A 21,297-nucleotide genomic window follows, 5' to 3' on the forward strand; every position below is an offset into this window, starting at 1 on the left:
GTAGCGAAACTGACTGAAATCAATAGGGCAATGGGTAACGTTTTATTTGTCCTTCTCAGTGTGTGTGTGTGTGTGTGTGTGTGTGTGTGTGTGTGTGTGTGTGTGTGTGTGTGTGTGTGCGTGCGTGCGTGTGCGTGTGTGTGTGTGCGTGCGTGTGTGTGTGTGTGTGTGTGTGCGCGTGTGTGCGTGTGTGAGCGTGTGTGTGTGTGTGTGTGTGTGTGTGTGTGTGTGTGTGTGTGTGTGTGTGTGTGTGCGTGTGTGCGTGTGTGCGTGCGTGTGTGTGTGTGTGTGTGTGTGTGTGTGTGTGTGTGTGTGTGTGTGTGTGTGTGTGTGTCTGATCGAATCCAATAGGCGACAGAAAGCAAAAACCGAGATGCGCCTCTGAAAACCTCTGAGCGGTGAAGTGCGCTTTTGGAAAAGTGCGGACCAACGATGAATAACTGACCTCTCGTTTTCCCTCATTGCCGTCCCACCTCTCTCTCCCTCCTTCACAACACTATTAGCCCAGTTCCTCTCCTGACCTAGAGAGACAAAAGACCATTTCAACTTTGAGAAAGATTTGGCAAAAAAACAGAAATGGGACGCTCACACTCCTACACTGCGATTGTGGTGCTGTTACTCCTGGTCCTGCAGCAATCCGCGGGATTCTGGCTCTTGAACATGGTCTTCCCACCGCCTCCCAAACCTCAGAAAATGGCAAGCAATAGCACTCCACCGGTTATCATAGGTGAGATGGTTTTTATTTAATTAGAGTGCTGTTATGAATGAATGAATGAATGAATGAATGAATGAATGGTCTTTATTGTCATTAATATAGTACAGGTACCATACAACGAAATTTGGGAGGGGGGGCTCCCCTGGTGCTAGGAAAAAAATACTAAAAACAAGAAGGGAAAAGAGCTGGTTTACATAAATAAAGGCTATATACACTATCCACTTGTTATGTTATGTTGAATGGTGAATAGCCCTACCGTTGCTTTTTGTTTATTCCCACTGTGATGTTGTATTCAACAGTTGTCTAATGTTACTAAATGTACACAATCTATATATCTCACATGACATCAGGTGATTTCCCCATTTTGAAAGCCAGTATCAGGCAGTTGGTATAGTGTCTATTTGTCAGAAATTATTCAGAGAATGCTGTTATTAAATGATGTAGGGTTGGTGATGGTTGAGGTTTTACAGGGATTAGGAAACCATTTTTTACTTGACTAAATCAGGATTTGAGGTGGACAATGAGGAAATCTTGAAAGACAGGATGTCCTGGTGTGATGGGGAAAGTTATGTTGACAGACAGGATGTCCTGGTGTGAGGATACATTGGTAGTACTTGGATATGGGTTGGGACTGGGAATAGTTGTGTATGTGCCACCAGTGACGTCGTTAGGCCTGGGCACGGGTCCCGAATGTTTTCTGAATAGCGCCGGATCTCCGGTTCCTGGGGGTGGACAGGTTGATGTCAGTGGCTGACTTATAATGACAATGCACAAGTATTATTGGATAACACAAAGCACTATTTATAGTTTGGTGATGCATTAGCCTTGAAGAGATACAGCATAATGCTTTGTGATGTGTTAGCACTGTATGGTGTAGCAAATCATTATGTTGTATGAAAACATCCTGTATGTTAATGAAAACATGTCCTATACATGACCAAAAGGAGTACCAGATGTTCATGCTCTATACTATAGCAACCTTACAGTTGTAACACTGTACATGTTGTCTGTACATTGCACTCTTCGTTGTACGGTACCATTGTATCCACAGAATGAGTTTCTGCCCATTGTTGATGACCTGCCCTCATAAATCAAGGGTTGAGTTCCAATTCTATACCCTTCTCTCCCTAAGTGTTGTTAGATATTAGTGTATTTCTTCACAATATAATCTAGTACAGGGGTCACGCTGCTCTGCGGTTGTCTGTCATGTTTAGACATGACGAGCCCTTATCTGGCTCCCAGGGGGGACCGACCTTGGGTGTCTTGCGTGAGCTGAGGCGCCAGGGCTGGTCAGAGGGAGATGTGTGATTGTTTCATATATAACAACTGTGATGTAATGAGCATTTAAACCATCCTGGTTAGGTGTGTGATTGTCTAATGCTGATGCTCAGATGAGAGAAGACGTTCATTCTGTATGCAGTCTCTTCTATTGAATAAAGTATGCGCCCCGGGCCGATGTAAAAGTTGGATGGGGGGCGCATTATAAATAAAATTAACATTAACATTAACATTAACATTAACATTAAAGTAATCCTGAGTAAATCTTTACCACCTGTGTTGAATATCCTCATTGTCGCTTCGTGTTTGCTGCACACCTAATCTATTCAAGAGATTACGACTATCCTCTATAGATTGATTCATAACATCAGTATCGACAAGAAGATCCTTCAGTGTACACCATACTGTATGGTGTAAGCATTTAGCCAAAGGGAATTTCCACTAAATCCATTAATCCACTAATTCCAGTCCATTGAAATCCATGTGTGGTAGTGAATGAATCAGTGAACTCTTGAGGAATAAGAGTACATCATTGAATTTGAGATAGGAAATGTTAGGATATTTATAGCATAGCATAGAGTACAGCACAGTGTTTTATTTGTATAGTATAGTAGTATAGTATAGTGGATAGTGTACATAGCCTTTATTTATGTAAACCAGCTCTTTTCCCTTCTTGTTTTTAGTATTTTTTTCCTAGCACCAGGGGAGCCCCCCCTCCTAAATTTCGTTGTATGGTACCTGTACTGTATTAATGACAATAAAGACCATTCATCCATTCATTCATTCATTGACCACTGTGTCCTGTTTATCAATATGGTGTTTAACCTCTCACCGCTTCCTCTGGTACAGTCCCGGGGAACCTGGGAAACCGAATGGAGGCCAAGATTGACAAGCCTTCCCTGGTGCACTGGATGTGCTACAAAAAGACTGATGACTTTTTTACACTTTGGATCGACCTCAATATGTTCATGCCAATTGGGATTGACTGTTGGATTGACAACATCAGGTGAGGGGGAGAATACATTTGGTGGATTTCCGTCATGGATGTCTGTTATTTATTGGAACTCATCATTACACATGTGAAGATTTGCTTCATCCTGGTACATGGTTAAACATGTGAATGTGCCAGAATTAACATCATAGTCATTATAAATGAAGAGAAACATGTTATAATCTCTTAAATACCTCTACACATACATTTGATTGAGTGCTGAACATTTACTTACAGGGATTATTTCCTGGTCTTTATATACAATAAATAACATACTGCATGTTTTCCTGCAACAGAATAGTATACAACAGGACAACTCACAAGACCACCAATGCCCCTGGGGTGACGGTGAGAGTGCCTGGTTTTGGACAGACACATACAATCGAGTTCTTGGACCTCAACAAGCTGTCTGGTGAGAACAACAGTGATGTTCCTTCATCTCTACCCATGGTCATTATTTGATTAAGAAGTCTGTTAATGAGATCTGTCCTTTTCCAGGTTATTTACATACTATGGTTCAACACTTGGTCAACATAGGATATGTCCGCAATGAAACAGTCAGAGGAGCACCATATGATTGGAGAGTAGCACCAAGTAAGTCATGACCATGCATACTGTACAACACATACACATACACACACACACACACACTGCAAAGGTACAAGACCTGCTCAGACGCTTACACATATCTTTGATAAAGTCTCTTTGATCCTCTCCCACTACCAGACGAACAGGAGGAGTATTTTTCACAGCTGAAAAGCCTGGTTGAGGAGATGTATGAGGAGTACCAGCAGCCGGTGTTCCTCCTGGGCCACAGCATGGGAAACAATTACATCCTTGTCTTCCTGAATCAGCAGACCCAGGCGTGGAAAGACTATTACATCAAAGGCTTCATCTCGCTCGGGGCACCCTGGGGTGGGGCGGTCAAACCCCTCAGAGTGATGGCATCAGGTACTGCATGTCACTAAAGTGGACAGGTCGAAACATGCTTCATAGAAAATGTTTTAGGCTATCTGAATTGTGAAGAGTCTAGAGTACTACTCCAGGATAAAACCTTTCTTATTGGTACATAGACCAACATTGAGAGTAATCACTATTACTGTATTAGCAACATTGTAACATGGTCAACTTAGTTATTGCTTTATAAATACATAATAAGTACATAGTAATTACATAGCAATAGCATTGAGCACATATTACACAGCATTGAGCACATATTGGTTACGTGCTGCTACTATTAGAACAAAGTTAGAACAAAGACTACACGTAAACCATACGTTTCCTTTTGTCGCGGCCTGCAGGTGAGAACGATGGTATCCCATTGGTGTCCAACATCAAGATCAGGGAGGAGCAGAGGATGACCACCACCAATCCCTGGATGATCCCATCTGAGGAAGCGTGGCCCGAGGACCACGCCTTCATCCATACGCCCACCTTCAACTACACTAACCGCGACTACCAGCGCTTCTTCAAAGACATTAACTTTGAGGACGGCTGGTACATGTATGAAGACACAAAGAATCTGACAGCGGGTCTACCAACCCCTGGTGTTGAGATATGGTGCTTCTACGGCGTGGGGCTGCCCACACCAGTAACTTACGTCTATGACGACGAGTTCCCAAACGCAGACCCCATAGACATGCTGTATGACGACGGAGACGATACAGTGGACAGCCGTAGCATGAGCCTGTGTAAGCGCTGGATAGGGCAACAGGAGAAGCCCGTCCATGTCACTGAGTTCAGGGGTTTGCCCCACTTGGACATTGTGTTCGATCCCAAGGTGCTCAACTTGATCCAGAGGATCCTGGAGGGCCGTTCAGGAGAACCACTAGAAGAGGATGAGGAGGATTCCTTCTTCAATGTCACGAGTGAATCATCTCCTCCCATTGACTCCTCAGCTACACAACAGCCCCTTTCTGATCAACCTCCAACCTCTACTACACCTTAGTTTGTATACACCAATGCACCTTGGCTGTTGGTGCGACAGTAACAGCGTTTCACTCTCCAAATGTATAGGCCTACGCACAAGAGTTGATGAAGTAGCTGATGGAGTGAACTGATTTCATGTGTGCACACACTTTATCTGTTAGTATCAGGATGTGTGATATAGTGTGATGATATACAGTACCAGTCAAAAGTTTGTAGTGTGTGTAGTAGGCCTATGTATGCCCATATCCCATTATGATGGTCAAATGTACCTTTCAGTATTATAGGGAATTCAGAAACCATTGTGTCGTGAGATCACAAACTGACAGGACTGTGCGCCTTCCTTCCATCAGTTTCCATCATCAACCCTCACCTGATTTATCGTTTAGTCTATATTGCTGAATGTGTTTTGTTTTTACATTTGATTTGTAACAAATCACAAATGCAATATTCCTTTCGCCACACAAAGCAATAAGAAGTGATTATGGCCCTTTAGACCCCAATAATTGGCTTTTTTCATCCAGAAGCCAGAGGCATAACTGGTTTTGATTCCTGGTGGCAAATATGTTTTTGTTAATTGTTTTGAGACAAAACTGCCTCTGAAATAAAGTTGTTTCAGACAGCTGCTGTTGGACATTTATTATTACACTCACCACTTTATTAGGAACAACTGTCCAACTGTCTCATTCATTCAGGTGGCGTAATGGGCTGTGTTCGAAATGGCATAATGGCATACTAGCATACTAGCATACTCAATGAGTATATACTGCATACTTAATTCATAATAAGTATGCCAATACCAGCCGACCGTTCACACTGTAGTATACCCCATCTCAGTATCCCAGAATGCCTTTCGGTGGGGATTTTAAATCCCCCATATTTTCTTTTACCTCCATGGGCTAAAAGCTGTTGTAATTTTCGCTCTACAAGTGTTAACATGTCATTTTATTAAGTTTTAATATGTTTTCAGGCGAGAAAGTAACCATGTATATTCCCAAAATGTGGCCAGTTTATCAAAATAACCCGTTTATATATCTGATCTGACGTTCTACGTTACCATAGATACCTTTACTACTTCGTCAGAAACGTTGGACCGTAATAGCTGAACAAGTTGTAATATGATTTGGGGGGCAATATCTTTAGCTAGCTAAAGTAATTAGCTTACTATATTGTTGTCTTAGCAGTTGGTAAAAGAACAGGATTAAAATAAATATATATGAGCAATAACATTGTGGGCTTGCTACAGGGACTGGGCTACAGGCAGTCAAATACTAGGCGAACGTGTGTGTAAGACACAAATAAACCTGGATTTTATGCATTTCAAGTGGCTTTCAATCTTTGTAATCATGACGACATATTCATGTCTAAGAATGCATTTCACCACGTAAATTCCCCAAATAGTGAAAATACCACCGCTCAACTTAGCTGAGGTGCAAGAAACTATGTTTATTGCGAGCTTTCGGTCTCCAGGCTCTCAGATCATGTAAACAACAGCTGTATGACGAGTTTGTATGACGCAGTTTGAAGAGACTGAAGAGACGCGAAATGCATTTTGGGGAAGTTGAGTAGGAATAGTGTGGTGTCATGGCATACTCAAAGATTTGGGAAAATCTAGTATACATAGATTTCTCGCATACTCAGATTTCACATACTATACAGTGTGAACACACTGCATACTCAACATCTACCACTCCATTTGCCATTCCGAACACAGCCATGGTGTGGGGAATGTTTTCTTGGCACACTTTGGGCCCATTAAAAATAATCAATCATGGCTTGAATGCTACAGCCTATTTTGGGTATTGTTCCTGACCATGTGCATCCCTTCATGACCACAATGTACCATCTTCTAATGGCTACTTCCAGCATGAAAATGCACCATGTCACTAATCTCAACCTGGTTTCATGAACATGACAATGAGTTCAGTGGATCTTTATCCAATATGTGCAACAACACTATGTGCAATATGACAACCCTTGTGTACATAAGGTTCAGAGATAGGAAATGTTAGGATATTTATAGCATAGCATAGAGTACAGCACAGTGTTTTATTGTATAGTATAGTAGTATAGTATAGTAGATAGTGTACATAGCCCTTATTTATGTAAACCATCTCTTTTCCCTTTTTTTATTTTACCCTTGGCTCTCTTGTTTTTAGTCTTTTTCCAAGCACCAGGGGAGCCCCCCCTACTAAATTCCGTTGTATGGTACCTGTACTGTATTAATGACAATAAGGACCATTCATTCATTCATTCATTAGAACACCTTTGGGATGTGGTAGAACTGGAGATTCACAGCTTGAAAGTGCACCTGAAAAACACAGGAATTGCGTGATGCAATCATGTCGTACGTGGACCATAATCTCATCAATGCCACGAAGAATTTAGGTTGTTTTGAGCAAGGAGGGGCCCTACCCAGTAATTAGTATAGAGTGCATGGAAAATGTCTCGTACCCAGAACTGTTCAAAAGCGTGCTGACGCGAGCTGATCGGAGCCGAGCCGGGCCCTGTAGTGGAAAAGCGCCATTAGAATGTTCCTCTAAAAAAAAAAAAACGTCATGCCACTGAGCCACTCCCACCCAACCTGTTCGATTGCATCGGACGTTGTCTACTTCGGACTGATTTGTGAGTTGCGTGTTTAACCATGTGATGTGATGGTCGATCGGTTGGTTGATTCAGTCATCTTTTGCACCCCAGTGCCCTCGGCATCTTCTGAGAATTGTTGTTGTGGAAACGTGTTTTTTTTAGAAACAGCAACTTTTTTTTCACGTCTATGCATGGACTCCCACGTTTCCGAATGACAACAACGTTATGACCTATCGGGAGAAATGGTGTCCTGCCATGGGTTGACTCTCCTCCTGGGTTTGTTGTTGATCTCGGTACCGCGCAACAACGGCGGGACATGTCTCCCCGGCGAACCGTGCCAATCGGACAGACCTCCTGTGATCTTAAGTAGGTACTATGGGTCATTGTTTGGAAAAGAACTAGCTAAACATGATCTGCATGCTTTATGTGGATTGTTGTGCAACTGAATTGGGGTCTGTCTGACTGCGAAAACGCTCCATGAAGTAGTAGGATCAGATAAAAACTCTGGCTTTGCATGCATTTTTTATTTAATTTTTATTTAATTCCATAGCCTACAATGAATATTAATTAGCTAATGTTTTGGTTTGTGTAGTTTTTTTGTGTGTAGTTTTTTCTGATTATCTTTTCTTTTGCACGTTACAATGTACGTCAATCTTTTAGCTCGCGACTTGTATAGGCGAAATGGACAGACACAGATATAGAGATAGAGATATAGATATAGATAGACTGTTTGTCTTCCAGCCTCGCGAGCCTCTGGTCATATGACAGCCACATGGAGCAGAATAATGTGACCTGTTCAGAGTTGGCCAATCTCATTCCCCATGCAATGTTATCCAGTCTTGGAACTTATTCTCCACCCATGTAGCGTTTACAGTGTGTTACATTTCATGAGGATGTTTGTTTGCATCATTTCTAGATCTTTAGGTACTTTAACAGTTGTATTAACTGTGTTTACAGTTTGAATTAATACAGCTAACATTCATAGTCTCTGCTCATGTCTGTTTCAACGAAATTCATTTCACTAAGTACCTTATCTTCCGTTTTGGCCTGTTACATACAACCCCTGGGCCAGTTTGTATGATTGCATGTGTGTTTGTGTGTTTGTGATAGCTCAGTCTGCCCTTCAGGGCTTCTAACATGTGGTTAACTCAGGTCAACTCTCCATTCACTAGACTCCACAATCATGTTGTCCACTTGTCACACACAGTAGCCTACATGGGGGTTTACAAAAGGAAAGGCTAATAGGATATAAAAGGAAGGCAAACACACAAATAGCTGCAAATCAACCGTTTACACAGAGAATTAGGGTATTATACCCTGTATCTCACTGTAAGACCAGGTCCTAACCATGTTCTTCGGCCTTTGTTCAGTCTTTGATTCACTGGCTAGGCTAGCCCATATTTTGATGAACGCCTTCATCATATTGTCTTGTTTATCGCACAGTTCCAGGAGATCTGGGGAATCAGCTGGAGGCTAAGCTAGACAAGCCCAGTGTGGTCCACTACATCTGTTACAAGAAGACGGATGACTACTTCACACTATGGCTCAACCTGGAGCTGCTGGTGCCGGTGGCCATCGACTGCTGGATCGATAACATCAGGTTTATATTTGTTATTAACAAAGAGGGTTGTCAGGGGGATAAAGGGATGAGGAGCAGGAGATGGGTGATTAATCAGAACTTAATCAGAACTTCTCTTCTGGGAAGTCTTTTGATTAGGCCTACCTTAGGACAGTCGCTATATAGAGCGTAGAGAGTAGGCAGAGATTGAGATTACTCCATGTTCATCCATTGGTCAGAAAGGTTATCTTCTGACCATTGTACAAACGGACCTTTGAGCCCTCTACTTTGTAAGCAAAAACAGTAACCAATCCCTCAAACCCCTCTCAAGACCTCATCCTTTGTCCAAATACATTCCTGGGAATGCATGTTTTGGCATCAAAGTATGTGAAAGCAGTTCAACAGTTACATATAGACAGTCTCACAGCAATAGCATTAACTTTGCTATAAGTTTGTGGTTTACTGAACAGTGAAGCCATGTGACTTGTTGGTTGTAGTTTTTCCTAGTTATTTTATGGTTCTTGCATGCCATTCTTAGATGCAGAAATGCTACAGAGAAGGATTCAAACTGTTGTTTAGAGAATTACCAGTGACCACCTGTGGTGGCTTTCCCCTGGAGGAAGTGAAACGTTCCTATTTGATCCTACTTTATAATGAAATGCCGTTGTGATTCACTTTTATGATAATTGTACTCACAATTTTGTGTTTGTGCGTGCCTGCCTTCCTTGTGCATCAGACTGATCTACAACCGTACAACAAGGAGCACAGAGGCACCTCCGGGGGTAGATGTCAGAGTGCCTGGGTTTGGACAGACATACCCTCTGGAATACCTGGACCCCAGCAAGCGCAGTGTTGGTGAGTGGGTCTAGACTGTGTTCCACAGTCTGTCTGTGTTTCAGTCTTAAGCTGTGAGTGGCTTTGACTAATCTATTATTGTGCGCGTTGCAGGTATGTATTTCTTCACCATAGTGCAGGCGTTGGTGGAGTGGGGGTACACGAGAGATGACAATGTTCGAGGGGCTCCCTACGACTGGCGTAAGGCTCCGAGTAAGTACACCCCTCCTTACAATTCCCTTTACTCCCCCAACACACACTCTCACTCACTCACTCCCTGTCTGTTCAACACAGCCATGTGTAGTCTGATGGAAAGAGGCTGTTTTTATATCTGTGGTTGCTACTGATGTTTATCGTCTTGGCAGGAGACTTGTTTTTAGCCTACAATATTTATTCTACTTATATTCTACTTCATCTATTGTCTCAGGTCGTTGCAATTACAGTATGATTGTCATTTAAATGTTGTTTTACCCTAAATTGCTTTTCAGAGTAAAAGCGCAACCGGTTTGGTGTCGTTTTATTTGATTGTGCCATATTTCCTCAGATGAGAACAAGGCCTACTTCATGGGCCTGCAGCGGATGGTTGAGGAGATGGCAGAGAAGTTTGGGGGTCCAGTGGTGCTGATAGCTCACAGCATGGGGAACATGTACACTCTATACTTCTTGAACCAGCAGCCTCAGGCCTGGAAGGACCGCTACATCAAGGCCTTCGTGTCCCTAGGGCCACCGTGGGCGGGCGTGGCTAAAACCCTCAGAGTTGTGACCTCTGGTAAGAGTGGTGTTTGTGTAGTTTCTGTGCATGAAGTACCTAAGGGTATATAATTGTGTGAGTGACTGCGAACACCTGAAAGAACATTGTGTGTGTACACACACGTGAGTGAGTGAGTGAGTGTGTGTGTGTGTGTGTATGAGTGTGAGTGTGAATGATGTTTTTCACTATAGTCTTCTAAAGTAATGCCTCTTTCCCTGTAGGTGATAATAATCGTATCCCCGTCATCAGCCCTCTTAAGATCCGCACCCAGCAACGCACTGCTGTCTCTACCATATGGCTGCTCCCCTACGCTCACTCCTGGCCTGCTGACCAGGTCCTAGTCGAAACCCCCACCGCTAACTACACTGTGAAGGACTACCAGAAATTCTTCACTGACCTCGACCTCGAGGATGGCTGGGCCATGAGGCAGGACACTGAGCCACTGGTGAGGGACTTGAAGCCTCCCGGGGTGGCCGTCCACTGTCTGTACGGGAGCGGCATTCCCACACAGGAGAGGTTCAAGTACGCAACATTCCCCGACGCGGAGCCTACGGTGGAGATGGGGGACGGTGACGGCACAGTGAACCTGGTGAGTGCGACCCAGTGCAAGCGCTGGGTGGGCAAGCAGAAACAGCCTGTCCGTCTACTAGAGCTACCTGGGAACGAACACGTGAACATGCTGCTCAACTTCACAACAGTCGCCTACATCAAGACTGTGATCTTCTCTCCCTGACTGTCCTCACATTCTGAGTACCGAATTGCCCCCTAGTCCTCAGTCCTCTTGCTACTCTTTTAGATCTGAAAGGACCTGGATAGGATTAAGCAACATAGTTATTGCTCCACCTTGCCTTCTGGTGGGCTAGATGGAATTGAGCTGTCTACTAGTCTGTCACCTTCCCTCTCATCCTCAGTGACGGTCACCTAGATGGACTGCTGTAGGAAGGTGATGGTTCTCTGTGTTTGGACAGATCAAGCCCGCAGAACTTGATGGCTACACTCTAAATATCCTCCTAATCTTTGTTTGATTATTAATTGACCCCACTCGAAGACTGACAGTACAGTAGTTTTACTATGTTTAATGGTCTTATTTTAGATTCTAAACATTTTATATGTACGTTTACACATGTTTTTTAATATATTACCAAATTCAGACTCAGACAATATCGGGTTGTTTCGTATATAGGTAAAGTCTGTATTTAACAGGAATCTCATATTTAAAGTTGTGTCTATTTGACCTTTATATAAGGGGAGTCATTAAACTAAAATGTCAGGGATATTTGTGCCATCTAAATCAGCCATCAGAGAAATAATGATCATATTAGGAAATAACCAAAAATGTGTTCCTTTTATTCTATATTCTATTATGTTTTTCTGTTTGCAGATTATCAAGCACAGTGAGATCGATCTGTTCTTGTGTTTGCCATGCTTATACTAATGTGTATATTATATCTGTATAACATTATAAGCTAATGAAATGTTTCTGCCTGTAATTTTTCCACTTACAAAATGTCTGCTATTCCTAACTTTTGTAACGCCTTTACTGCTCTTGATTTTGCATGGAGCTGGTTGCCATCTGATCCTATGTGATTTTCCTGTCCAATGTAGAGTTGTGATGAGTGGTGAAATCAGGGGCCTTTTTTATCGGGGCTGGCTAGCTTGTTTACTGAGAGAGCGGGAAGCCCTGTGATCAGCTTGATTGTAACTGTGCCATTGACCTAATGTTGGGCCAAAAGACCAAGATGTTATTGCTAAAACTATCATGATTGTGTGTTGTGCACATGTCCTTCTGACTATAAAAGTAAATGCGATGTGAAACGTTGCATTCAATCTGGCTTCCGTGTGAGATGTTTGTTGGTAATTAAGTAAGCAGATTTGAAACAGTGGGGGGCAGGAAACTCTGTTTCAATATCGGTATGGTCTAATCCACACAAGTTCCTCTTCCTCATAGAGGTTGTATCACTTTTACATCAAACACACTAGTGGCTACATGAATGTACACATATCCGTTCATCAGTCTTGGAGTAGTTCCACTACATGTAACTACATCTTGCAGTAAAAAGTAGTTGAACTCAAATCAAATATTGTATTTTCAGTAGTTAATTACTTATATAATATAATGAGCAACTGTCACTACTCACTAAATGTTTGAAATGTCACTTCTATTTCTTCCCTAACTGCTTCTTGTCTTCCTGCTTTACTCTACCGCTCCTGTTTTTTTATTTTCTTCAGAAATAGATACTGGCCATGATTAAGAATGCTAAATCAAGTTACAATTTAAAAATTCTCTCTGACTCTAGTGGTGACTCAACTACATTTTGGAAAGAAGTTAAATCCCTGAAACGCAAAAGTTCCTCTCCAATTCTAACATAAGTACAGATAAATAAAGAATGTGCTGCCTTTTAACCAACATTTTATCTCTACAGGCTACCTGTTTGAAAACAATGATTTAACTGTCCCAGATCACACTGATAGCCTGGCGAGGTTTCCTGGTCAGACTGATGGCTGGCCCACTGGCTAAGAATGACCTTATAGTCTCCATCTGTTGTGTTTCTACCTATAGTGTTTGATGATTTGTGTAAAATTGATGTTCAAAAGTCTACAGGAGTTGACATGCTTCAGATCTCTGCCCTTTTAATAGCTGAACCTCTGCCTCATATTTTTACCCTGACAATTCTCTCTATCATTCCCAAAGTGGGGGTGATCCCAGCGACCCAGCAAGTTCCTGAGCAATTTTCAGATGAGGTCTTTTACAAATAAATAGCATTTTTATGGGCACCACCATCTCTGCTACTTCCCTAGTTATAAATGACATTGTGATCTCTATAGAAAAGATTGCTGCATTGTGCAGCCCTCTATATTTATATGTCTATATTCTATAGACCTTTCTAAGGTTTTTGATTCTAGTGATCATGCCCTCCTATTACAGAGGTTATCTGCCATTGGTTTGGATCAGTCGGCCTGTAATTTGTTTCAAAATTACCTGCAGGATAGGACTCAAAGTATTTCAGTAGATGGTTAGTTTTTTCAATATTAATAAAGGTGTTCCCCATGGTTAAATTCTAGGTCCACTACTGTTTATCATTTACAGAAATTAAATTGGTCCTTGAACAGTTGTAAATGGCATCTTTACGCTGATGATACTTTTGTCTACTCCTGTGCCCCCTCAGTTCAGTAGGCTATTCCTGATCTGCTCTGCTGTTCACTTCTCTAGTTTCTGCACCCACCATTGTCACCATTCATTGAATTTTATTTGTATATAAAGCAGTTCTTTCAAAACTCCCAATTTACTGTACGCCAAGTTTTTGGTAAGGGACACAAAGTAGTTTGTGCTGTCTTAATTGAGGTGTTCTTGTAAAATATGTACTGTTTAAAACTGGTTCTTTGTGCACAGGGCTGCAAATGAAGCTCTGGTTTCAGTCAGGTCTCCCTGTATAAATAAAGTTTAAATAAAAAATAAAAATGTCAGTATAGCTTCCCCAACACTGCCATTCATAATCATAAGCTGATCTCATCAATCTGGACCACTCATAATCATCATTCTCTAATAATGCGAAAATGAACCCTGATCAATAGTGGCACCCAAAGTAATTAGGTCATATTGTCTGATCTGTTGAACTTTGTCCTTAAGCACTGTTATGTGGCCTCTTTGATCAAACATTCAATTTGTGGGTCTACAGAATTCTCGATGATCAAAGATTACTTGAAGTACTCAACATTTGACATTCTTCAGTGTGCCAGCTAGAACCATAAGTGAGAGTCATAATGGAAAAATGAAATAGTCAGTATAAAACAAACTTTATTTACAGTACAACATGAATCAAAAAGTCAGAAACGGCATTGGAGTTGCTCACCACAGGCTGACAGCACTCAAAGAGAGGTGGATATGTTGAGGTATCGTGATAAGATTGGTATACCATTATTGATGTGATTCCTGAGATGTTTAACACTCTTCCTGGCGTTGTTAGATCTGATAATCCTAGCGTGACAATGGTAAGACAGGCTGGAACACAACAAGTGACTCATGCTGAGTGAAGGAGTGAATCAGTGCAGTGGAAAGGAGAAGGTCTTGTTCCCACACTTGCAGCGGAGCTCCTGGCAGCTCAGCTTCAACAGGAAGGGTCCATCTTCATGGGAGTCGACCAGATTCTATCAGCGGTGGAAAAAACATTAGGCAGAGACATTATAGTTGCATTTAATACCGGGAAGCTCTAAATGTGCATTATCTCTTCTCCCCAAAGTGTGCACTCACACACTCCCCCTCATGGATTTAAATAGCATTGTAATGTAAGAAATATTGTAGGAATTCCTTATAGGCCATGCTTACACCAACCCAATGCGTACATGCTGAGGAGGGAACAAGTGCACACTTTGGGGAGAAGGGTAGGGAATCAGAATTCAATGGTGTATTGTACATAGCCATTGCTTGCACCTACAGTATACAGGGAGAGGACACTTTTTTTTAACGAATCACAGCCACGGGCCACATCTGATGACCAATTAACAGATCGATGGACAACAGAGTGAACAACTAGCAAGAGAATTCCTACCTGCAGCTCCTGCAAACATTTTTTGTGCATGTGCTCAGTAAAGTCACCAACACACCAGGCCAGACTGATATGGAAAGAAGGATTCTAGTGGAGAAGAGAAGGTACAGTAGTATTACAGATTTGTCAAATACATTACTATTTGACTGTTTGTAATCCATTCCTTGATACAGTGCCACTGGAAATAAAGACAAAATGGAAATAAAGACAAAGTAGCACCGGAGATAGTTGGGCTGGGGGGATGGAGAGATAATTATTCTGAAACGATTGGGAATAAACAGAAACCAGAGGATACTAGAAATACAAAAACAACACTCTAGGCTATTTATTAGAATACTTTGTTAAACTCCCATAAGATGGAAGAATCCATCATTTCCTCCAGTATTCATAAAATAGATTCATTCATTAAACATTGGTTTGAAAGCATGCTTTAAGCATGTATTCCATAATGGAAATATAAAATTATGCACATTTGCACTCTTGCTCTTATAATCTAAGACAATAAAATGCTGAAATTCAAGATATCCATACAACATTATTGCAAGTTACAATCCAAAAGGCAACTTTTGATTTGACTTTGACAGCATTGAGCGCCTGAGGCAACCCAATGGACCGTTTAGTGTAGAGAGCACAAAATATCTACTTGCGCATTTGTCAGGACCGAACAGAACATGATATTTGGAAACCAAAACAGACATATTGCAAAGTTGAGTGTTTCAGTATTATGAATTTTCTTTTTAAATATGTCTATTCCAACAGAAATTACGATAATCTAAATATACAACCAATGCACGTAAAAACTACCTGGGGTGACTATACTTTGAATTCTAGTGCTACACAACATTATGTTGTAATTAGAGTGGAAAACCCTTTCCCAGTGATGGGTAGGGAGGGACTAGAGGTGTTACAGACATGTTATAGAAGTGTAATTAATGTGTAATATGTGTTCCGGACCTGATAGAAGGTGTCAAGGGTGAACTCCTCCATTGTTGTGTCCACTGCTTTCACTAGCTCTAGCAGCTGAGCATGCCCAGTGGAGACCTCCATGGCCAGGAAGGTCCTGTAGGTGAGAGCATAAAGACTCGCTGTAACTGTGAAGCATGGTTTAATGCATATCAATCAGAGACAGGTGCATCTGAGATATCCTACAGTACCTGGTTTTCTCACTGTTACAGTAGACCTTCAGTTTCTCTGCTGAACACATCAACCTATAAACAAGAATACAATCACTTTACCTCCATGTTTTTATAGCAAAGGCCAATTAGCTTGACACACAGACTAGGTAACACAGTTTAAATCTGTATCGTCATCCTGCACACTTCTCGTGACATGTATGTCTCCTCTTATGTAGGAATAGAGTGCAGTAAACAACGTAAACAAGTGAATTCAAGTGATGAATAGCAGACCTTCTGCTCTTTGCCAAGCCATTTCTGAGGGACTGTACAAAAGGCTGGATCCAATGATGTGGCAGCACCACGGTCTGAGACAGACTGAGGTGAAGCTCGTCAGCTTGGGTGAGGGAGACACCATGGGATGCTGCTACAGTAGTCATCTCATCCAGCAGCTCCAATAACTCCTCCTCTGGCTCATCTAAAGAGAAGTAGGTGAATGAGGAAAGGTAGTCAAATGTAAACACTGAGTGCATTTTGTGCTTGTGTGTATATGTTATGTATGTGTTACGGTACATGTGGGAATACGGTACATGTGGGAAAACTAGGGTTAGGGTTAGGTGCTAGGGTGCTACGGTTAGTGTTAGGGTTAGGGTTAGGGTTAGGGTTAGACATGCCAGCATGTACCAAGTCGACATAGCACCTAACCCTAACCCTAGTTTTCCCACATGTACCGTATTCCCACATGTACCGTAACATATGTATCTTTCTCTCTGAAGCCAAGACATTTACATACGTGGCAGGTACACATAAGTGGCCCAGTTTCCCCTCTCGTGTTTGAAGGAGCGGACCCGTCCGCCGTGTTGCAAGCTGTCTTCTTCCTGAGGGTCCTCCTCCTCAGTGAACATGTCCAGCACACAGCCGGGGAGTGGCAATCTGGACGAGACCTGGTCATCCTCCTTGTTTTGACCAGAGCTATTCGCTGAGATGGACTCGTCCTCACAGATGTGCCTGAAGAGGGAGATGTAGGGAAAACATTGAGACATGATCATACTCTAGAGAGGTTTAATAGAATTGCATTATGCTTTCATATCATGCTGCCAGTACATGCTGCCAGCTGGGCCAAGTTTAGTAGGCTATGACCACTTTATTTACATTGGAATACCTCTAAATGAAGTGTTATATCCATGCGTGGACACTAAACCAGAAAAAACTATTTATGAATAATAATTGTAACAATGCATGAGGTCATTTGGGCAAACGTACCCTGCTTTTGAGTGCTGCTGACCCTCTGATTTGAGCCTCTTCCTCAATGAGCTGCTGTCATCGCTGGGCCAACTCGGGCATCTTTTGGTTCCACTGTCAGTTTCCTCTTCAGAGCTGCTACTGTAATTGACTAACATGCTCCTCTGTGCAAATGCCAATGACATAAAACAGACATCAACTTGTTGTGTTTCTCATGCATGGATTTAAAAAGAAAATAAACCATGCAACATGACTAGAAGGTGAGAAAATAAACCATGCAATATTACTAGAAGGTAACCAAGTGCTTCCGACATAAACAGTTGTGGGGATAATGTATGCCCCCAGTGAAACAAGCGCACACATGTCAATTGGTTCCATATTCATATTGAAATCCAGTTTGCTTCATCACAAATCACAATCATTATTGGTTCATCTTTTAGCCACCTAACTGTATGGATAACGGCATACTTGTTAAATAAATGGTATCGTTTTACTGGTTATTTAGTCAAGACGTGTTATTCAAACACACAGCCTTTTATTCACAAATCATCATGCCAATGAGATTATTATGCCAGTAATCTGTCACCTGGCTAATATAAGCAAAATAACACCAATCCGTTTTTTATTAAAACAACGTTATCCACGAAGGGACACAGACTTGTTGCAGTTACACTAATACGCTAATATTCATTAAAGGAAATAGTGATAAAAGCTTTTTCATTGCTTGTTCCGGGTTTGTGTTGTGAGCGGTGCCAATTAAACCCCTGGATTATTCATGTTCCCGTGCCTGGGGAAGGATCTCTGAGGCTAGCCAGGATAAGCTAGCTAACGTTTTAGACCAAAATCTCTCGATTTTAACCGGCAGAAAATTGCCAAAATGGATTAAGTCATCACACTTTTTTAAGGCAATAACTAGGTCATTTAGTAAGGGCGTACTTGGGCATAAATAATTTTTTGGTTCGTGTATTTTGGTTCCCGATTTTTTTTAAGCGTACGGAAAAAAGCCCTGAATTGTTTGAGTTTGGCCCTGGCGAGGCTCCGTCCGTCTGAACCAGAGAGCGTTTCGAGCCTGCGGATGTGAGCAGCGCAGCGGGTTTTCGGGGCCTACTAACGAAACCAAGACGTCTTTCTTTTATTCGTGAGGTAAAATCGTCGGACACTGCAAACGCCTGAATGAATTAAGACGTTACGGTATGTTACCCAGTGGCTAATATCATCTTTCACCGTGTCATGTTCCCCTTTTTGTCAACCAGCTCAGTTCAATACAAACATATTAACATAAGCTAATGCTAATGCTAATGCTAACCTGGGCTGGCTGCAATCTGCTCGAGCGACTGCCGCCCAATATGACGGATGATGCGCGAGACTGTTGCTGCTTTTCTCTCCAGGATGCAATGGCGATGCAAGGAGCTTAGTAGTACATGTTGTGATTTTAAATGATCAAAGGCTTATTTTCTTTCGGGGGCTCGAAAAATTATGAATGCGCGATACAGAAAAGCACGGAAACAGACACGTTATTGATTGTGCACGCCGCGCATGATTAGGATATGCATGCTGCCAATACTGTAATCAAAGGGGGGTTGGGTGGATTTGGTTCTTCAAATAAGATTGCAGAGAATCGGAACGGGGGGGGGAAATGCTCGTCACCCACCAAAAAAAAGCTTGTTAATACACGCGCAGATTGGCGTTAATAACACAGAGATGGTTATTTATAAATGCTCTTTATAGTGTTGTGGGTGATCATGATCGACACTTTCTAGGCTAATGTTCAACAGAAGAATGGCAATCCACCGACCGGGAGAATGAATGTCTTTCTTTTACTGTCTACTGGGTAACTCAGTAAAAACGACTTTTACACTGTATCCCTTTGCTTTTATGTGGTGCATCCTGTAGTATGTGTGATAGTGGTTGTGGATCAGGAGAGTCAATGGTGTTGTAGCCCCACAGATGGTAGGGGTTCTCTGGTAGCCCACATATCTGTAGCTGTTTGAAATCCGATGGTAATAGTAACAGTAGCTATTGTTTTGGTCACTCCCTGATGAGTATGTTGTCTCAGTGGACGTGTCTCTGCTACTGAGGTTTGACACTTGTTCTCTGGGCTGTTGCTACTACAGTATGCCTGTGTAATAGCCTAATAATTGTTCCCTCTTTTGCAGCTGTGCTGAATACTGAAAGAGAACTGAAGACATCAGTGGTGCCCCGTGGATTTCGATTTTCTCCAATTGAAGCACAGTGTTTTTGTTTCGCCAATGCTTTTTTGGTCCTCTGAAATGGCAGAATAAACTCAGTCCTGTCCATCCATCCCACACACCTGTCCACCAGTCAGTGGTGGCCCCTCGATTATCTCCCTGAAAGGTTCCTGTACGCTGCCAAAATGAACCCCTACACCAGAGCTCGTATGACGGAGGCGTGGCAGCAGCATGCTGTTGCCCCGCCACCGGTCGTCCATACCATTCCGCCGGGGGCAGAGAACGCCCTGGGCTGTGCCGTCTACGGCATCGTCCTGCAGCCCGACCCGCCCTCTCTCCAGCAACAGGCCCAACAGCACAGCCATGGGGGCCAGCAACACGGCCAACAGCAACACCCCGCCCAGGCCCAGCAGCCCACCTTGCAGGTAACCCTAATTCACATAATGCTGAATTCAAAATCGGGCACCCGCCCCCCTCTGTCACCACCATAATTACAATTACCATACTGCTTACACCTATCCAAATCCTTTCAGATTATATATCGGGGTAATGTGGCTATTTGAGAACTGCTCAGAACTGCTATACCTATTGTTAAAAAGCTGATGATATAGCATTGATATCTATATATATATTAGGGATGCACGATATGCATTTTTTCCTACCGATAACCGATGTTTACCCGCTTCTCGTGGCCGATAACCGATATGATCCGATAAGCGAGTCACGACCCGTCCCACAGGATGGATGAAAAAGGGATACATGCAAAACGACATTTATTCATAAATAAAGATGAACGAACAAATGATTGTGTGCAAAACAAAAGAAACAAATGCAAAATCAAATGACTGCTCTTTAAGCATGAAAGTCTGTCAGACTCCTTTAAACACAATGAAATCAACTGATCTCTTTAAGCACTGCTCTGTTCTGTATACACTGAAATCAACTTTTCAACAAAAAGTTACAGCCTAAGCATTTATTTATACTACAAGCTTAATCATCATCATCACTGCTCTCTTGACTGCTGTAAATTATCACTGTCCTCAATTTCAACCATGGTAGAGGATGTTTTTTTTGTGATCAAATATTTATTTATTTTTTTGGTGCGCAAAAGCGCCCTCATGCGGCTGATCTGCCGCGCAGCATGCATTTTGGCGACGCATGCGCACTGGCGCACCAGTTATGTGCACCCCTGTATATAACAAGCATAACCAAAAAATCGCTATTATGACGATGTACTGTGCCTATGGTGTTCCTCAGTCCAGCGCGCTTCATCATCCCCCTTCTAGAACTGCCATCTCCCCTTTCCATCCCTTATGTAATTGTATCAATGAACATTGTATTACTGTTATTTCAACATTTAAGCCTCTTTCACACATAGTTCCCTGTAACTTCAATGGAATCCCAAGCTGTGCCGTCCAGCCATTTTCGCCGTTCACTCATATGAGTCATATGCCGGTAGATTCACGTCTTGCTCCCTTTAACACATGTCGGCGTTTCCCTGGTTGCGAGATCTAAACTACTAGAACTGAAAGCGGCAGGTAACAGGCACGTAACATCCATATGCTGTATAT

The 21,297-nt window shown here is 42.3% G+C and overlaps 3 protein-coding genes across 3 annotated transcripts; 2 read left to right on the forward strand and 1 right to left on the reverse strand.

Annotated features, from left to right (window-relative positions):
* Positions 1–394: 394 nt before the first annotated feature.
* Positions 395–5,535, forward strand: lcat (lecithin-cholesterol acyltransferase). Its single transcript, XM_080544849.1, has 6 exons — positions 395–727; positions 2,843–2,999; positions 3,281–3,396; positions 3,483–3,578; positions 3,711–3,935; positions 4,286–5,535. Exons 1-6 carry the CDS (start codon positions 577–579, stop codon positions 4,930–4,932), a joined length of 1,392 nt encoding a protein of 463 aa, XP_080400975.1. The 5' UTR covers positions 395–576; the 3' UTR covers positions 4,933–5,535.
* Positions 5,536–7,528: 1,993 nt separating this feature from the next.
* Positions 7,529–13,042, forward strand: pla2g15 (phospholipase A2, group XV). The gene is made up of 6 exons (XM_080544850.1): positions 7,529–7,862; positions 8,940–9,096; positions 9,791–9,909; positions 10,003–10,101; positions 10,433–10,657; positions 10,861–13,042. Exons 1-6 carry the CDS (start codon positions 7,739–7,741, stop codon positions 11,370–11,372), a joined length of 1,236 nt encoding a protein of 411 aa, XP_080400976.1. The 5' UTR covers positions 7,529–7,738; the 3' UTR covers positions 11,373–13,042.
* Positions 13,043–14,421: 1,379 nt separating this feature from the next.
* Positions 14,422–17,796, reverse strand: usb1 (U6 snRNA biogenesis 1). The gene is made up of 7 exons (XM_080544856.1): positions 17,559–17,796; positions 17,089–17,303; positions 16,590–16,773; positions 16,338–16,391; positions 16,138–16,243; positions 15,187–15,270; positions 14,422–14,785 (listed from the first exon to the last, which is right to left on the reverse strand). Exons 1-7 carry the CDS (start codon positions 17,720–17,722, stop codon positions 14,681–14,683), a joined length of 912 nt encoding a protein of 303 aa, XP_080400982.1. The 5' UTR covers positions 17,723–17,796; the 3' UTR covers positions 14,422–14,680.
* Positions 17,797–21,297: the final 3,501 nt, after the last annotated feature.

Source organism: Nansenia antarctica, assembly GCF_963989245.1.
Source record: "Nansenia antarctica genome assembly, chromosome: 14".
NCBI classification, from domain to species: Eukaryota; Metazoa; Chordata; class Actinopteri; order Argentiniformes; family Microstomatidae; genus Nansenia; species Nansenia antarctica.